General features: G+C 44.7%; 1 protein-coding gene across 2 annotated transcripts in view; it reads left to right on the top strand.

Moving 5' to 3' along the window:
• Positions 1–8,262: 8,262 nt before the first annotated feature.
• TAF4B (TATA-box binding protein associated factor 4b) overlaps positions 8,263–18,495 on the top strand; it is a 75,499-nt gene continuing 65,266 nt past the window's right edge. Inside the window, exon 1 of one of the 2 annotated variants that reach the window (XM_074576878.1) lies at positions 8,263–8,775. In XM_074576878.1, the coding sequence (XP_074432979.1) occupies positions 8,460–8,775 (316 nt within the window). In that variant the 5' untranslated portion in view covers positions 8,263–8,459. The remainder of the gene's footprint in view (positions 8,776–18,495) is intronic. The other variant, XM_074576877.1, reaches the window with a different exon arrangement.

An 18,495-nucleotide genomic window follows, 5' to 3' on the forward strand; every position in this document is an offset into this window, starting at 1 on the left:
CGTAAGACACTGTTGGGAACGATTCATGCAAGAAGCAGTGTAGGAAGGTGTATGGCAACATGCTACTTGTGTGGGTTGTATAAGACATTATCATTGTCTTTGAAAATGATGAAAATGATAGCAATGTTTTATCCTGTAGTGATCCTTATCGCGGTGTTTCTGACATGCTGTGGTCTCTTCATAGCTTAATAGCTTCTGTTTCTATCACAAGTGGAAAATACAGGCTTTAGAGTATATGCAAAAATATACATTAAAAATATTATTGGAGTACAGTATTTTCATTTTTTTGGAGCAGTTACTTTAACACTTACAACGTAGTACAAGGTATTGCCAGCCGGTCGAGGGAGGTGATCCTTCCTCTCTGCTCAGCACTGGGGAGGCCACACCTGGAGTGCTGGGTCCAGTTCTGAGCCACCCAGCACAAGAGGGACATGGACATACTGCAGAGTGTGCAGTGAAGGGCCCCGAAGATGATGAGGGACTGGAGCATCTCTCCTATGAGGAAAGGCTGAGAGACCTGGGACTGCTCAACCTGGAGAAAAGAAGACTCGGGGATATTATGAATGTCTATAAATACCCAAAGGGAGGATGCTAAGTGGATGGAGCCAGGCTGTTGTCAATAGCGCCCGGTGGCAGGACCTGAGGTAACGGGCACAAATGGAAACACAGGAGGTTCCCTCTGAGCACCAGGAAATACTTTTTTTTTTTTTAATGTGGTGGTGACTGAGCACTGGGACAGGTTGCCCAGAAAGGTTGTGGAGTCTCCATCCTTAGAGATATTCGTAAGTTGTGTGGACATTGTCCTGGGCAACTGGTTCTAGGTGGCCCTCCTTGGGCAGGAAGGGGTCGGACCAGAGGACCTCCAGAGGTCCCTTCCAACCTCAGCCGTTCTGTGAGTCTGTGATAGTTGGTGGGGGAAAAAACTCATCATGTTTTGGGGTTTGTGTTTTGTTTTTCTTTGTTTTCCTCCAATAAGAGAGAAGGGGTGGACTCAAATTTACCTGGCCTAACTACAGGTACCTAGGGCTTCCTACTGACTGACTCTAGGCCTTCAGCTTGAATAACAAATTTTAACGAATGTGTGCTTTGAAATTCAGTGTGCGTTTCATCTCTCGAGTGACTGTGACTTGGATGTTTACGAAAACAGCATAGAGAAAATGGGAGAAGGAGCAACATGTAAACACACTTTCCCAAATATGTGAAGAAGTTAAGCAATTCATTTGCCTTGCATTAATGCTTTTGACATTAATTAGGCTATTTTTTTTGTTTTAACATTTGCTCAAAGTTTAAAATATCTCTCTGCCCCTTCAAATATGTGAACAGGGTAGGGGGAGAGGAAGAATAAAATCTTGATCTTTTTACTATTCACCAAAAGAAGCAAAAAGATAAATCCAGGTGTTCTTTTTCAGGCACTTTCTTATTTTTGATTAAGTAAGCCAGCCTGCTTGAAACATCCATGGAACTAAAAGAATGCAGCAAGACTGCAGTTACAGGGTCAGAAATCATATTTCTGTGCTGTTATGCTTTGTGTGTGTTAAGGGATAATCAAATTACAAATTCCCAGTGGATGGCCAACAGTTCAGCTGAAAATCATGCACCTGCTTAATCCAAGATGATACGCAAGCACAGGGAGGTGGAAATTAAACGCATCACTACAGCAATAGTTTCCTACAACATGATACTTCCGAGGATGAAGGAAAACAGGGACACAACCCTGCCCTTTGAAGGAGAATTCATGATTTGCCCTAATGAAACTGATTTGCTATGTCCTTTTTCTAGTCAGTAGTGGATTTTTTTGGTTTGGGTTGGGTTTGGGTTGTTTTTTTTTTTCCTCGGGAAAAAATAACTGCTGTAGGCTTATTTTCCCAACAAAGTTGAAATACTCACCAAAGTGTTAATTCTTGTGTGTTCTGTTTTCTTTTAGAAATAAAAATTTCTAATACCTGGCATAACTACCTATGTGTTTATAAAATGCTGATGAGCACAATTAAATATAGTACATTTTTTAAAAAAATTTTGGAAAGTACCTAACGGTGTATAGATCCAACTGACACCTGAGCTTGTTTAATACTAGGGCACAGCATGAAAGAATAGCAAAACATCCTATGTGCTACAACAGAATTCCAGTCTCTGTTTAAGGAGCTAGGTGAACTTCAACACCAGTTTTAATTTGTCTGTAATTGGATTTCAGATTTTACTGGCGTAGTTTGTGTTACAGCCTTCGCTCAGCTTTATCGTGGCTGGTGTTAAGTGGTGGGAAAGGGATGCAGCCCAGGTTAGCCCCTCTGTGAACTCCACTGTTGGTTGCCGGCAGTCTCTTAATTCACCATCATCTGATTTATAAGTCTGATTCTGACTGTTTGCATCGCTTTGAAATGCTTTACCAATATTTGGCAGCACAATTTTTGCTATGGAACATAACTAAATAGATTGTAGCATCACAATTGGAAATCAGTGGTATTAATCACTTTGACTTACACAGATTTTCAGTGCAAAAGATATTGAAATTCATGTTGCAGAAATGGAGAAGGGAAAAAGCATCTGAAAAGAAAAAGAGAAAAAATACCTAAATTGCAAAACAATTATGATGGCTGTTATAATGTTTTTGAAGCTCTAAGAGGCAGTAATTGTCTACAGTGCAAAGAGTTGCTGAATGGATTTGATTCTTCCTAAGCTGAGCTCTGTAGTTTTCCTGAAACTTTCTAGAGCTACAGCTGTGCTAAACTCAATACTCTTGTTCATCCTGCACTGTGCAAAGAGGCATATATTCACAGACTCACAGAATGGTCAGGGTTGGAAGGGACCTCTGGAGATCATCTAGTCCAACCCCCCTGCCAGAGCAGGGTCACCCAGAGCAGGTTGCACAGGAACACATCCAGGTGGGTTTTGAATGTCTCCAGGGTTGGAGACTCCACCACCTCTCTGGGCAGCCTGGGCCAGTGCTCTGCCACCCTCCAAGTAAAGAAGTTCCTCCACATGTTTAGATGGAACTTCCCATGTTCAAGTTTGTGCCCATTACCTCTTGTCCTGTCCCTGGGCACCACTGAAAAGAGCCTGGCCCCATCCTCCTGACACCCACCCTTTAAGTATTTATAAGTGTTGATAAGATCCCCCCTCCGTCGTCTTTTTTCCAGACTGAAGAGACCCAAATCCCTAAGTCTTTCTTCATAAAAGGCTGTTCTAGTTCCCTAATCATCTTGGTAGCCCTTTTCGGTTTTTTTTTGTTTCTTGCACATATATTTGCCACAAAAGTTATGCACGCATTTTCCAGGACATGATGATTTCCCTAGTTAGTGTTGGTACAAGATACATAAAATCTGCCAGAACCAGCCCCCCCCCCTTTTTTTTTACCCTTTTCTACTGTAACTTTTTGCAAAAGGGATAATTACTGCTCAGTGGTATTAAGAGTCCAGTAAAGTTCTGATTTGTGTTCTGTTTTGTTTACTGAGTGTTGCAACACTGTACGTTATTAATGAAAAATAGATTAGCAATGTCACTTTACATAATACTGTACTATTATAGGCCACTGCAGCTTCAGTGATAAAACTGCTTTCTTTTAGTGTATTTTACCAGATAGCGAGTGGTATCCAGTATGACGTCTTAATACAGTTATATAATTCTTAAAATGTTAAGTCTTAGATCCCATTGGGTTTTTTTTACTCTCCATTTTCCATTGAGAATATATTTGTACCTGATGGCTCAGGCTTTAACACTGTGAATCTTTTTTGCAGAGGCATTTTACCTGTACCTATTTCCTGTTACTGTATATTTTCAGCTATGCATTTCTATTGCTTGTGCCCATTCCTCCCTCCTTTCTCCCTCTGTTCACTTAGCCTTCTGATCTTTCTTCCTCACTTAAAGCCTAGTTTGTGAAGTGCGTGTGCTTCCCTGACCTTCCCACTTCACCAGATCACTTCTGTGGCTTCAAGATGTAGCTTTGGGTTCCCCAAACCAGCAGGAACTGCCGTTACAGATCCAGATGGGATTTCCTCTGCCGGGACTTAACATGCCTCACCGTATGGATAAGCTCCACGTTCAGTTAGCTCTTGTTATTAGTAACTCAGTATAGTCAACCAAGCTTTATTGCTTAGAACCATAGGATCATAGAATTGTTCAGGTTGGAAGGGACCTTAAAGATCATCCAGTTCCAACCCCCCTGCCATGGGCAGGGACACCTCCCACTAGACCAGGCTGCTCAACGTCCCGTCCAGCCTGGCCTTGAACACTTCCAGGGATGGGGCATCCACAACTTATGCCTAGTTATTTTGTTGTACCTTCCTGTTGTACTTTTAATATTTTATAAGGTTTTGAAGCTGCAGTGTATTGTATCTCATGGAATGCAGTTTGACTTATTTATGTAAGTGTAATGTTTGGCATCTGTCACCTGAATGTCTAAAAGAAAGAGGCACCTCCGTAAAAGATCATCACTCAAGACAGAAAAAAAACAGGGGAGACTGGAACACTGACTGTAAATTTAGAAAAAAAAACCCAAAACTCTACTCGAATCACCAGCTTAATGTAGAGGTGTGGTTTCTGAGGATATTAAATAGCCAGTTGTGATTTCACATGATAGTTTTCATCACTAACTAAATTCACACTTGCAACTGTATTCCCATTACTTAATCTTTTTGGCCGTATCTTCTATTTCTGCTTTTCCAACTAGCTCATTCTCACTTTTTTTAGTTGTGTGTGAAATTTTCTATTCCCTGATTTTTACTGCTCTTATCTACACTATCTTGTTTCTTTCAGCATCTTTTCCTGAAGAGCTAGTGTTCTTTGTTACTATTTAACATGTTTCATGGTAAGCTTTTCATTTTTCCCATTGAAATGAACTATTTTAACTAATAAGATTAAATCTTCACACATATTTCTTCCCCTCATGTTGCAGTTACATGCTTAAGTTAATTCTGTAGTGCTGCCAAGTCTCTGTCATTTAAGAAAAGCTTAAGGCAAATATTACAAGTTTCTCATTCCAGATAATTTGCCGGTTGTGTTTAATTGATGATTTATCAATCTGAGAGAATATATAACTTTTGTAAAAAGGATCACTGACAGATTAAAAACCCTGAAGCATATTAGATGGATTTTATAGGGTTGTTAGGACACTAAAACTGAAGTGTTGGATGTGAAACTGATGTAAGATGTGAGGACTTTATAAAGATCTGTCTTTGGGAGAGTTAAGGGCTGCTCTCTGGACAGGAATTTTGGAGTTGGTTTGTGTTTTAAATATAGTTTATAACCTAATAGCTCCTGGGAAGGAAATCTGAACTGTTTGCAGTAACGCTTTCCTCTGTCCGGAAGGTAAAGAAGATGTTTCTACATGAATATCAGATGAGTCCATTCATGGGTTATTTGAAGTAGAAAAGCAGGTCAGTTCTCCAAGGCTGGAAATTCATGGAGTGAGCAGCTAGATATATCTTCAGCTGACTTTGAGAAGCAGTACCATATTTATCAGTATGTCCTGGACAAGGTCTTCAGGAAAAAAGCTGTAGACAAGAATGATGACTTAATTCAAAGTTTTTCAATGCATTCAATGTTTTTTTGGTAGTAGCAGTCACACAAGAAAATAAAGATTAAAAATCACAAAGCTCCAGGTGGTGACAAAAATAACTTTCCTTACATGTACTGTAATCTGTTCAGTTATGAAAATAGCTTTAAAATTCCAGATTCTTTGTTCCTTGTTATTCTGACTGACTCTTTGCATTTCTTTTACTCTGGGTAATGAAGACTGCATGCTGGTAATATTAAAAGTCCTCTATTACAACGCGTGTTTTTTTTCCAGTGTGAAAAAAGGAACCCTTTCTTTTATTCCCTGTGCAGTTTCATGGAACGATGGGTGCATCTCCTTTGTTTGGAGAGGACACTTATGTCACCTTAACTTAGCCCGGTATTTTTTTTAAGATACACATATTGCTAAATCTTCTGGGCTTTGTTCAGTGTTTTTTTTTCTCTTTATTATCATTGTGCTATACCTTTTCCTACGTTGTCTTTCATATCATTTCCTGTGCTCCTTTTGCAGCGTCCGTATGTTTTTCTCTCACTATCCTGTATTTTCTGCTTCCTCTTTGCACACTCTGCTGTCTTGCAGCTTTACTGCGTATGCTTGTCTTCTTCAGCTGTTTTTTTCGTGTCTTGGAGATGCTTTCACCCCTGAGTCTCAGAGATTCCTTCAGAAGTTGAATGAAGAGAAAAACTTGGTCTTAAGTCATAAGCCAACTCCGTTCTCCCTGAAGTCCAAGAACAGTGGGCAGTGTGCCTTCCCTTGCGTCCTGCTCCTTCTGCCAGCCATCACTGTTGGTCTTTGCAGGAACTGAAGTTTCCCTGTCTGCTGGTCTCCGAGCATCCTTTGGCACATGGGAGGTAACCCACTCTACCCAGGTTGTCACTCTGTGTGCGTTAAGACAGCTTCGTGTGCATAAGAAGGGATGTAATTTGCTCAGACTTGGCAGAGCTCTAAGGTGTTAGAACCTCCCTCTGGTGTTGTGCCATCGCCTCCTCTTCCAACGTCTTCTTAGCCTGCTCTCATACTTGGAAACCGTGACCATTGCTGCTGCCGCCTCTTTGGGATTTCAGGCTGTTGTTTGGCACGCTGAGAGCTGAGGCGAGGCAAGAGCTGCGGTGATGAGGGAGAGGGGATGCCGCGTGAGAGAGCAAATACCGTGTTTGGACCCTAAATAGGGTTTTTCTGTGTTCTTAAGTATAGGCTTCTGTAGCACTCTGTTTCTCACCTGGTCTGTTGCAAATGCAGGTGCGATAGCTGCGCTTTCTGCAATCCGTTAAAGCTACCGGTGTAACAATAGTGGTGAAAGCATGGGACAATGAACTTGACATGGAAAAGACTAAGGCACTTATTCAGCTAGTCCATGTGACTTCATGCCTGTTGTTACCTGTCCTAGTGGAGTTTGGGAGGGTACAGTTACCTGTGTTGTTACCACGCTGGAAATTAAGCTGTGGCTGTATGCTTTCAGTTCTCATCTCAAGTGCTTTCTGTTCTGTAGCTGTTTCAGCTGCTGCTGGCAGCATTTTAGAGCAGCAATACTGTGAAATCGAGCAAGGCTGTGAACGGAAATGGTCAAAGAGAGGAGCGTTTCCTTTGCTCCGGCGGTCTGACAAACCTGTAAGCAGCAGTGCATGGGACTACGTATCAGGGCATGGAAAACAGTTGTGTATTTTGTTGCATTCTGTTCATGTTTTATATGATTTTCAGTGTATCCTCAAGTATTAGAATTTCTTGTGTGCATTTCTACCTGATAAACATAGTTGCAAAGGATGCTTAATATGAGAGTAATTAAAATGAAAATAATTTTTTGCTCTCCAACATTTTGTTGGACTTTGTGCTTTTCATACACATATAATGAACCATACACCAGGCCTTGGTTTTTGTAATCACTTACACTGCGCTCAACTTGTGCAGATGAGCAACAGGTCTCAAGTTTTTTGGGTAAAGAGAAGCACGTGCATAAGCATTCTTCAGAAACCTCTTGAAATTTAGCCCAAACTTGGCTACGGTAAGTAAAAACCTCGAAACAGGATTACTGAAAGTCATGCTGATACCCTTATCAAATGAGCAAAAACCTTTAGTTATATTGAATTGTTTTTAAAAGGTATGTTGTGTGTTTCCTGTAAGGATGACGACTGCTTTGCAAGGGGAGCGAGTTGCATGTCCTTTCTTCAAATCGAGCCCTGGGCGTGAAGGTCGAATGAGACGACCTGGTCCCCTTCATCCTTACAGGTAGCTCCTGCTTTCGCCCTGCCAGACGGTTCAGCCCGGTCCTGAGCTGATGGCGAAGGGGGGGAACCTCTCGCACTTGCTGGAGCTCATTTTGTCGTTAAGGGAAGCCCCGAGGACACTTGCAGCCCCCAGTTACCCTCAGGGGCTTCCACCTCCGCAGCCATCACCCACGCTTCAGCTACGGGGCTCTGAGAGAGGACGGCAGCCGGGGATTGGCGGGTCCCCGGGCCGAGACCCCGCCAGCCGCCGCCTTCTCCCGGGGCTGGACCCCGGCGGCCGCCAACTTTCTCCTCAGCGCCCACCCGGCCGGGGGAACCAACCCTCGGCGCCTGCGCGGCGTCCGCATGGCTCTGTAAACACGGCGGGCTCGCTGAGGGACAGCTCGCCGCGGCCGGGCGCGCTCTGAGGGGCGGGCGGGGCCGTGCTGGGCCGGGCGCCGCCGCAGTAGGGCCGCGCCGGCGGAGTGGGCCCGCCCTCCGCCCGTCCTCCTTTCCCTCCGTCCCGCCCTCCCTCCCGCCGCCGGCAGGGGAGGCCGGGTCGGGCGGGCCCACGTGCGCGGCGGCCGGCGGAGCGGGGCCACCATGTGTTTCCCCGATCGAGCCGCCTGCCGGGGCAGCGCCTGAGCGTCCCTGTCCGTCCCCCCCCCGCCCGCCATGCTGCGGGGCGGCGCGGGGCTCGACGCGACGCGGCCGCCCGTCCCCTCGCCGTCTCCTCCACCTCCTCCTCCATGAGCACCTCGGCGGCGGCCCCCGTCAGGCTGATGCCCGGCGGGCACCCGGAGCAGGCGGCCGCCGCCTCCGTCCCGCCCGCCGGGCTCCTCTGCGCCCCCGCCGCGGGCCCGGATCCCGACCGGGGCAGCCCCCCCGGCGAGGTGCCTGGCGGCCCGGCGCCCTCCGCCGACGCACAACCGCCGCCGGGGCCGCGCCGGGCGGCCGCCCCCGTGGTGGCGCGGGTGGTCGCCCCCACGGGCCCGCGGCCGGTGGCGCCCAAGGGGCCGCCCACCGCCACCCTGCAGGTGCCGGCCAACTTCCAGCTGCCCCCAGGTGAGTGAGCCGCCGGGCCGCCCCGCTCCCGTGTCGCGACTTAACCTGGCATGTCGCGCTGCCCAGGTCGGGAGGGCGCGGGGTGGCAGCCGGCAGCCCCTCGCCCTGCCCTTGCGGCGGCGGGCGGGCAGGGCGGCGTGGGGTGGGTGGGGGCGGGACGGGAGCGGCAGCTGCCGGTGCCCCGCGGGGCTGTTTTCACGCGTGTGCCGAAAAGTTTAGGGCAAGTTGCTTTTCTGCCCCAAACTTCTAGGAATTGGGGCGAGGGGGGGAGTGTCTGTCTGGCGGGGCGTTGGGAACGTACACGGGTTTAAGGCATGTAACACTGGGGATGCTTATGGCATCCGAGGTGCTTATAGCGTATCTGGAGGATGGATCTGGAAGCCTCTGGATTAAGGCAACTTCTCACTTTGCTGGGCAGCACGAGGGGCGGGAGGACTAACCGAAAACTCCGTCGGCGAGTTACCTTAATTTGCGACTTGAAAAAGGCTAGTTGGGGCTTTCGTGGAACTTGGGCGAAGGGGTAACGCGGGGGAGCGTGAGCGTGGGTTAGCGGCTGCGGAGCGACTCCCACCTACGGTGCAAGTCATACAGCCCTCGCTCCCCCGCCAAGAATTGTTTTTCCCTGTTACATCCAGGCCGATGCGAACCGTAACGGAAACAAAATATTACCCTGCATAAGGAGCGTGATCTTAAAATTTCCTTATATGCTGCCCTTTGAAACGCTTTTTTTTCTATAAAGCAAACAGAGAGTTTAGAGAGGTACCACCCTTACAGATGTACTTCCTATAGCGGCAAAGGAAACATCAATGTAGGAATTGCGTAGTGCTGATAAAGGTGGCTTAATACTTCGGATAGCAGCAGAGGGTTAGCCAGGGCTCCTACCTGCACTTGCTCACAAGAGGAAGAAGGAAGGTGCTGTTGGTCCTAAACTTCACACTCTTCCCTGTCAGGCTGTATTTAAATACTTTTTAAAAAAAGAAAGTGACTCGGATTCCACTGGTCTTCTTAGTCTCGCTATATCGAGACCCCAAAGATACGTAATCACTTTATTGCTATTGTTGCTATCATTATTTCCTGACAGGACAGTTCCTTTGTTGGAGCATCTGTTGCAATTACTTGCAGGTAGGATGTTGCTTAAAAGGATGACTGGTTTTACATCAATTCTAGTGCTGCTTGTGCATATTTGATTTTTCCCCCCTTTTTTCTTTCTTTTTTTCCTTTCTTTCCTCTTTTTTCCCCTGTATTTTTATCAAAGACATGCACCTCTCAAGGAAATATTTAATGCTAATGTAATTTTTAAAAATATTGTCTTTAATCAGTAAGTTTCACTGTAGATTTCCCAGCACTTGCATGATGCTATAATGTCTGGGTAGTCAGCAGTCAAGGATGAGTCTAAATCCTTGACAACTTTCCTCTGAAATGAACCATGATGGAAATATATATATATATTTATTTTTTTTTGTAGTGGAGCCCCTCAGATCTTCAGGTTCTAATATTTTTGCTTTCTGGAATGTATTAGCATTTAGTTAAACATCTTTCTGTGAAGGTGAATGCTCATGTGAGTTGCCTGTAGTTTGGGAACTACAAGTTAGCAAAACTTCAGTTTTTCCTAGTAGCTTGGGTTTGATTACATCAGGGTATCCTGATGAATGTCATCTGACTTGTATGGTGGCAGTAGGCAGATGTAACAAAAGTAATGTTACCCTTTAGTTGCATCAGCTTGTTTTCCTTGCTTCTGGGACAAGAAACAAGGCAAGCAGACTTTGTATTGTTAAGTTCAGAGGTGCCGGTCCTGTGCAGCATTGTAAATTAACTGTATGGAGTCTAATGCTCCAGGAGGAGCGTAGAAGTTGTCATATTTCAAATGGATCAATGTTTCAGGGAAACTTGTCTAAATAATTGCCCTACTGACAATTTAAAAAAGCATTCTGGCTTGAGTAATTGTTAGTAATCTACCTCTGTCTTATATGTGATTTCAATTTTTAATGAATAATAAAATCATTCAGAAATTTAAATGCAGGGTGAATAGCATCAAATCTACAAGTGTTAATATCCTTAAAAAAGAAAGTGGAATAAACCACCAAATTCTTAAGCTTGAAAAGTTTGTATTTCAAGTAAATTGCAAAATCTACCTGTGCAGGACAAGATACAGAAGAGAGAATGCACTTGGCTTTAAAATAACAGCGTTCAACCTGTGGCACCTTCTAAGAAAAATGCATACAGAAAGCATCCTCCCGCTGAGTTTCAAAGGGAGGTATTTGAACTGGCCTGTTCTGAGGGAGCCTGGGCAGCACTGCCCTTACTGCTCATCCTGAAGCGCTCGTGAACTGCTTGTGGCCGGGAGCAGGCATTGCTCCTGTGCTTCTACTGGGCTACAGGAAGGAATGGCACCTCTGGAGCTACGTTGGCCACTGTGGCTTGAAGGGCAGTGGAGGTTCACAGAAGTAATGGATTTAGGCTGTTCTTTCTCTTCCATCCCTGCTTCCCCCTCCCTCTTGCCCAGAATAAAGCCAGGAGGTGGGAAATGCAGATGACCAGATCTGACTCCTCAGCTCTCTGAGCACGGATTGTCCCTCTGTCAAGTGCCACTTTTACCTGGTTACCCAGGACAGATCATTGAGCTTCACAAGTTCTCCAGATCTTGCAGGACCCAGGGTTGCTCATTAGTAACAAGGGTTTTTCATCACATTCCTACATTTTCCTCTACAAAGTGCTGGTTTTCAGCTAAGTAGCCAGCTGTTAGACCAGTGCTGGTACTCAAGGCCTTCCTCCTTCACCCTCACGATATCTCCTGTACTAGCAGTCAGGAGGTGTGAGTCCACCCCCGGCTTACAGCTGGCTACCTCTGGGGTTTTTAGCACGCAGTAGGATTCCAGTTGGGGACTGTGTCCTTTATGCACCTTCAGCTGGACAGATTCTGCCTTTAAAGTTTGGTTGTGGAATTTTGACCTTGCATACCATCAGCTCTTAGACTGAATGATTGGGCTGCGTCTTCCTAAATGGAGGGAACTTGTATGATCTACCAAAGGGACCCTTCCTCAGTTGCCCTCTTTGTTGACAGGAACACGTTAGCAGCATTTCAGAAGGCTTTGCATGTAGCAGTCCATGGGACTGGCAGAGAGCAGACCAGCATGGCGAGTGTGGTACTGCCTCAGACCTCAGCTCTGCTGGTTGAGTGGTCTGTGCTGATGCTTTCAAAACTGCAGATGTCTCGTGTCATGGACCATCTGCTTAACAAGAAATGTTAACTTGAGCTTAATGTTGAGGGGGGAAAAATGGTTGGGCTGTGCTGTTAACAGGAGGAAATAGTTAAAGGCTTGTGAAGAGCAAGGAGTGACAAGGTTTCCATGGGCCATGACAAATGTCTGTAGCTCACCTTAGTGTCTCTGTGCCCCACACTGCTTTGGAGAAATGGAAGGTGGAAAAAGAGCATAAAAATAACAAGGAGAATGTTGTTACTTGGTTTCCTTTCTTCTTTACTTTTATTGAATTTAGTTTTTTGTCACTTCTGTGTCTACTCTTGTGGCTTTCATTCTACCCCGGGCGTGCCTGTTACAGGCAGCCATTGAAAGGGCAATTAGAAGATGTATCTGCTTCTCTTGTGGAGGGATGAAAAAATACAGAACTCAACCGGATGCTAGGGATCCTCAGTTGTTACCTTAGGATCTGCTTACAGCAGAAATCTCTTCACAAAGCTTGTCTGATGCCACTGCTGCTGGTTACAGGGTTATGACAGCAGCTACCAGCACTCTTCACTGTAGCATCAGCTGCCTCTGGTATGGGTATTTCTGTTTTGTGCATTCCGTTCTTGCTAATACCAATGTCCCTGAACAAGTATGGTGTCAGCAAAGAGAAGTTGCCCCAAGCCTGCCTTAATTTGCAGTAGTAAGCTGGTGCAAGGCATGGCTGCCTTATAAAGTTTCCTTTGGACTTGACTTGGAGGGGAATGGCAGCAGGTACAGGTTCTTGCTTTCTGTTTGCAGCTCAGTTGGTTTTTTTTTTCACTTGGATGTTTTGGCTTGTCCCTGGCAGGTTCTCTGCTGCCTACAGCTTATCTAGGCTGATAGTGGGTGACTGTTCAGAAAGTGCAACCGCTGTTCATGGCGGGTGGCCAGGGCTGCATGGCAAGAGGCAGGCAGTCAGCGTGTGGACACCTGTGGGTGGGAGGGAGAGAGCTGATGCAGGGATCCCAAAACTGCTATATGGGGTGGTACAGAGCCTGATCTTGTTGGGTTTCTCTTAACCGGATAGAGAAACTAAGGTAACCTGAAAGAGGTAAGGGCTCGTAAACATATCTGGATGCTGCTACCTTCTGCTGTTGAAGTTGGCCTAATATCTTTCAAGCACAGTACTCTGAGTCTCCCTCTTCAAGTTGTTGTTTCTTGGTTGTAAAACCAGATATGGAATTTGATATTTTCACATTTGCATCTGGTCCTTCACTTTGGAATAGGAGAAAGTGCTCATTTTAAAATACTACTTAGTTTATATTTTGTTACGGTTGGAGGAGTCTATCCAAAGATTCCTTGTTTCAACAAGACAAAAAATCTAGACTCCTTCAAAGTCTGCAGTTTCTGGATGCTGATAATCTCATGAAGTCTGAGCATAATCCTAGTGCTGTAGGACAACTAGTTGGGGCTAATTAATACATGGTTGCAACCTTTTATATCCCAATAGTGTCCTCTTTTTAGGGGGTTTATCAGGATATATTTGCAAACTTCTCTCTTCACAGTGGGCGATACCAGTCAACTTTTTCTGAGGAGGGGTCAGCAAAGCTTTGGCAGACTTGAGGAGCTAAGTCAAACTTTAAAAATAGTGAGTAAATGTCTTCTGCTGTAAGCAGTAGACATTTCAGCTGCTCTGTAAGACTTGATTTTGCTTTCAGGACTGAATGTGTCTAGCAAAACAATGCCTTCATATCATTAAATGCACAGCCCTGTGGGGATTATGATTTAAACCTTGGCAGAAGATATAAAGCTAACTTCTAGATTTATGGTTTTCACAAACAAAACAGATGCCTTCTGAATACTGAAGCACTGAAATATGATGCTCAGTAAAATTAATGTTAAATGCTGTTGAGATTTTACAGTCAATTGGAGTGTATTGCAAAGAATTACAGCTACAGATTGGTGAATAGTAAACTTGTGTTTTTATCCTTAAAGAGAGAGAATGTGAGCGTGGCTTCTGTTGCTTCTGCAGTATTTAAAAGACCTCTCAGTTTGTAGCAGTAAAAATAGCATCATACACAAACAAGTGACAGCTGGAAGAAATACTAATTATATTTCAGTATTCTTTTCCCAAAGATGCTGAAAAAGTAGGTAAGCTCATGAGTTGTTATTTTGAGTAGTCTGTAACACTAGATTTTTTTCAAGTTATCTTAGAGAACCAAGTATTTGTCATGCCTGTGCTTAGTGGGTAGGATTGTATGTTACAGTTTTGCTGTAAGTTGCAAAGCTTCTGAAAACTATCAAAGATGAATAATTTGTACTGCTCTAACCACTTAAACAAAAACCCAAAGCCAAGTACTTTTTTTGGAATTCTTTTTCCATGAAGCTACTTCTCTGAAAACTGTGATAATTTCAGAAGAAAAATGGGTATAATTTGCAAAGTGGAAAAGATGACAATAGACATTTCTAAGTGACTTGCTATTCAAATTGTCAGGTTTAAGGTCTGTTCTGCCATCTGGGTCACCTTTAGAATGAAGTCCACTACTGGATCTTTTCCACTAGTGTCTTGAAGTGGAAAAAAGATGCTGGAATGAGGTGGAATGTCTCTGATCACAACTGAAGCCATGTAAAAAATGGCAGCAGGTGGAATATTCTTGTTGCCAACAAGCAAATCTAGAGCGTGTTAAGGCTGGAGAACTCGTGAAGCTCAGTGATCTTACTGGGGTGATTTGGTGAACTAAGAACAGTCAGATATTATGGTGGCACTTGGTTTTCATAGCTCGTGTTTGCAGACCTCTTCTAGTGCACGCTTCCAGTTGCCTTCCTAGGAGTGGCCTGGGAAATCAAAGGTCTTTGTGTGGATGTCAGGCTAGGTTAACAGGTGGGTGAAACAGCATGCCCTGGTTGGCACAACACCTAAAGACTTTCACTTGCGGCTTCCCAAGTGCAGTCGCCATCTAGTTCGAAGCCAGGCCCAGATGACTGCTTGGTGGTGTATTACTGGGCAGTCTGCTTGGGGTAGCCAATGGTGTGTGTTGAAGGGGGCAAGTGTGTTCAGAACACCTTTATATATGGCTTGTGTACTAGCCACTTGACAAATATCACACGGTTTTGGTGACAGTTTCCACAGTATCTGTGTAGACAGAAGGTAATACTTCCATGAAGGTTTTGCTGTCTTCTACAAGAATTTTTCTTTGCTCAATCCCACCTAGAGCAGGGTGGTAATCAGTGTTAAAATTCAGCGTTAAGCCCTTGCTTGCCCTTCTGAAATAAGTGAAAATCCATCCAACAGAGTAGTGAATGTGTACTTTTAGAGGAATTCAACCTCCTGCTGGTCCCCATGTGAACACCAAGGAAACAAGTGTCCCATTGCAAAATTAATCTGGATTAATCGAGTTGGTTCTCCTCTTATTGAAATGAGACAGAGGTTTAATGGGGACTGATCTTGTCTTTTACTAGAAGTCTACCAAGACACCAGTTAATGCTTATAGCATCTCTTGGTTTAAAATTAAGATTTATACTTCAACACTCTGTAAATTTCAGATTTCTCTGTAACAGTTTAATAGCTCACAGTGTTCTAGAAATGGTAAGTGCAGGGTACTGGCATACCTTCTGGTCCTTAGAAAGCTCTGCTCTCTATATATATGACTGCAATGTGCTGAGCATCTAACTTGCTATTTAAAGAATTTAACTTCAGTGAATGCTAGGAGTACACAGCAAACTAGAAGAGGGTGTCGTGTATGGATTCAGTGCCTTTTCCAGTGCAGTAGGAATTGTCTTTGTCTTGAAAATAGGGAAGTGTCACTTTGGCTCCTTTGAGGTACTATTTCACTGCCATCAGCTGAGTCCTCTGCAAATACTTGAAGCTCCTTCATGAAGTAACTTGTGTCCTGGAGAACTCAAGAAGAAGTCAGATCATCTTATCTGTAGACTATCCTGGAACTGTCTGATTACTCGGACAGGAGAGCAATCAAGCCTCAAGCAGCAAAGTTGCAAACCACAAAGATGAGATGGGGAAATGCTGGTTGGAAATGATCCCAATGCTGAAAGACATGGCCCGAGGACAAGAGCTAGATGTTCTCGCGATATCAAATAAGACTCTGCTTGTGGAATGCAGCATTGGCTGGGAATCCCGTATGCCTACCCACAATAAAAACAAAAACGCTTGGGATTCAAGTGCAATAAATACACTTAGAATTTGAATAGAAACAGTAGTGCCATCTTGGAACAATGCCTAAAAAACATCTATGACCTGTCAGTTGTTTATAGCCCCTCCAAGAATCAATGCGACGTCCGGATTTTTTTTTTTAGATGGTTGGTATAGACAGCTGTTGTTTGCTGTAAGTAAAATGTATACTACCTTGCAACTGGGATGGTTATATTTTTGCATGAGAGTTCTACTAGAACTGTAAATTGCATGGATCTAAGTGTATTCTCAAGTAATGAAGCTCAACTGTGCGTGCAGTCGAGGAGGACTCTTAGCTCTAAAACGTGGGCCTGTATTCTGTGAAAAGGCATCAGCACTATGGGGGCCCAGTTGCTAGTCTGTTAAATAGTGATACCCATCTGGGCACCAAACTGCATTGATGAGCAGCTAGCCTCCGACAGCTTGGCTAAGACTTACTGATTACACAGTGTGTGAAACTCGGCTTCATATTTTTGCATTTTTAGCACTTTGTGCCTAGTTCCTGAAGGAAGGGAGGGAGAGGGAACATTATTTAGACTAGGCAGCAAAGGGCTACCAAGATGATTAGGGGACTGAAACACTTCTCTCATGAAGAAAGGCTGAGGGATTTGGGTCTCTTCAGTCTGGAAAAAAGACGACGGAGGGGGGATCTTATCAATGCTTATAAATACTTAAAGGGTGGGTGTCAGGAGGATGGGGCCAGGCTCTTTTCAGTGGTGCCCAGGGACAGGACAAGAGGTAATGGGCACAAATTTGAGCATAGGAAGTTCCACTTAAACATGAGGAGGAACTTCCTTACTTTGAGGGTGGCAGAGCACTAGAACAGGCTGCCCAGAGCGGTGGTGGAGTCTCCATCTCTGGAGACATTCAAAACCCACCTGGATGTGTTCCTGTGCAACCTGCTGTAGGTGACCCTGCTTCGGCAGGGGGGTTGGACTAGATGATCTCCAGAGGTCCCTTCTAACCCTGACCATTCTGTGACTCTTCGGAAAGATACATGGTGTCCATTATTCCAGACCATTTGAAACAACAGGTTATCAGTCTCTGCTTCATCCTGCCTAGATGAGATATCTTCATCCCTTTCCTGGCTCCCTCTGCATGGAAAGGCTGTGCCTGTACTGTATGTCTCAGGAGCTGGTGCCCACAGTTAGCACAGAACGTTGCTAGAGAAAGGCTGGAGTTACTGGAGGCAGCAACCTTTGCTGGGGCTGTATGCCTCTTGAGCTGTTGATGTGACAGAGTGGTGGGTGCGTGGTGGTTTAAAAAGCTGCTCACAGCAGCCCAGGCAATCTGGGAAATGGTAATGCTAGTGAAACAGTGTTATCAACTGGACAGAGATGCCTGTGAGTGAGGCTAGCCCCTGGTTTTGAAAAGGTGAGATGCGGTCAGACATCTGAGGTTGGTGCAACCTTAAAAGTTGTAGGCCAGAGCCTACAAGAATCTGCAGTGGGACATTTGTGCAGCTGGCAAAGGTGCAATCAGCTTCTTTTTATAAAACATTTGTGGGTATAACATTTTATTGTATTTTATTTAGCCCGTGTTCTTTTGTAGCATGAAAGCATATTGGGATTATGCCCTTTGAACTTTTCTCTTGACATAGAAATTAATGAATTACATGTCTGTGGGGAAAATGAAGTGCCTTTCATTGGAACTCAAAATTGTGCATCTCATTGTGACACTGCAGTATCTACATGCTAGTCACTGGTCCCGAGCCATAGCTACAAAGACCTGTTGGTATAGAAACTTCCCTGGAACAGAGGGAAAGGGCGCAGAGGGTGATTTCTGGGATGTGTAATTATTTAGTTAGTGAAATGAAATGTGAACGGAATATCTTGGTTAAGGGCCTGGGCACCTGGTGAGTAGCTCTGGTTGCTGCCATAACAGTGTTGATTATGGGTTGATCATTGCTGAATTCCTCTTCCATCAACTAAAATTGACTTCTGAAGGCTGGAATGATTTGTCGTATGGAGTAAAATACTTTGTGGATGTAGTGTACAAGCTGAACAACCCAACATGACCCATGTGGTGTAGATGAGCCCTCTGTCCTGCTTGTCTGGGAAATCTAAGAGCAATCAGAGATGTTTTCTCAAGAAAAGCCAGTCTTTGTGGCTTCCCAGAAGATCAGTTGTCCAAAGTCAATTGTATTTGATTTAAGAATAGAAGTTAGAACTCATCACTGGGAGCCTGTGGCAAGGTAACCTCGGATGGTTGCCAGATCTTCATTCTGTCTTCATTCCTAAGACAGTGAGAAGCACAGCTAGCTGTTGCCTCCAGACTGGACTGTTGTCTTTGCTTCTTCATCTTCAGTACAGAAATCTGCAGTAGACATCCAGGAAAACGCAAGTATCAAGTGAGGGGCATGGGAAATAA

Source organism: Larus michahellis, chromosome 2 (assembly GCF_964199755.1).
Source record: "Larus michahellis chromosome 2, bLarMic1.1, whole genome shotgun sequence".
In the NCBI taxonomy this organism is placed as follows: Eukaryota; Metazoa; Chordata; class Aves; order Charadriiformes; family Laridae; genus Larus; species Larus michahellis.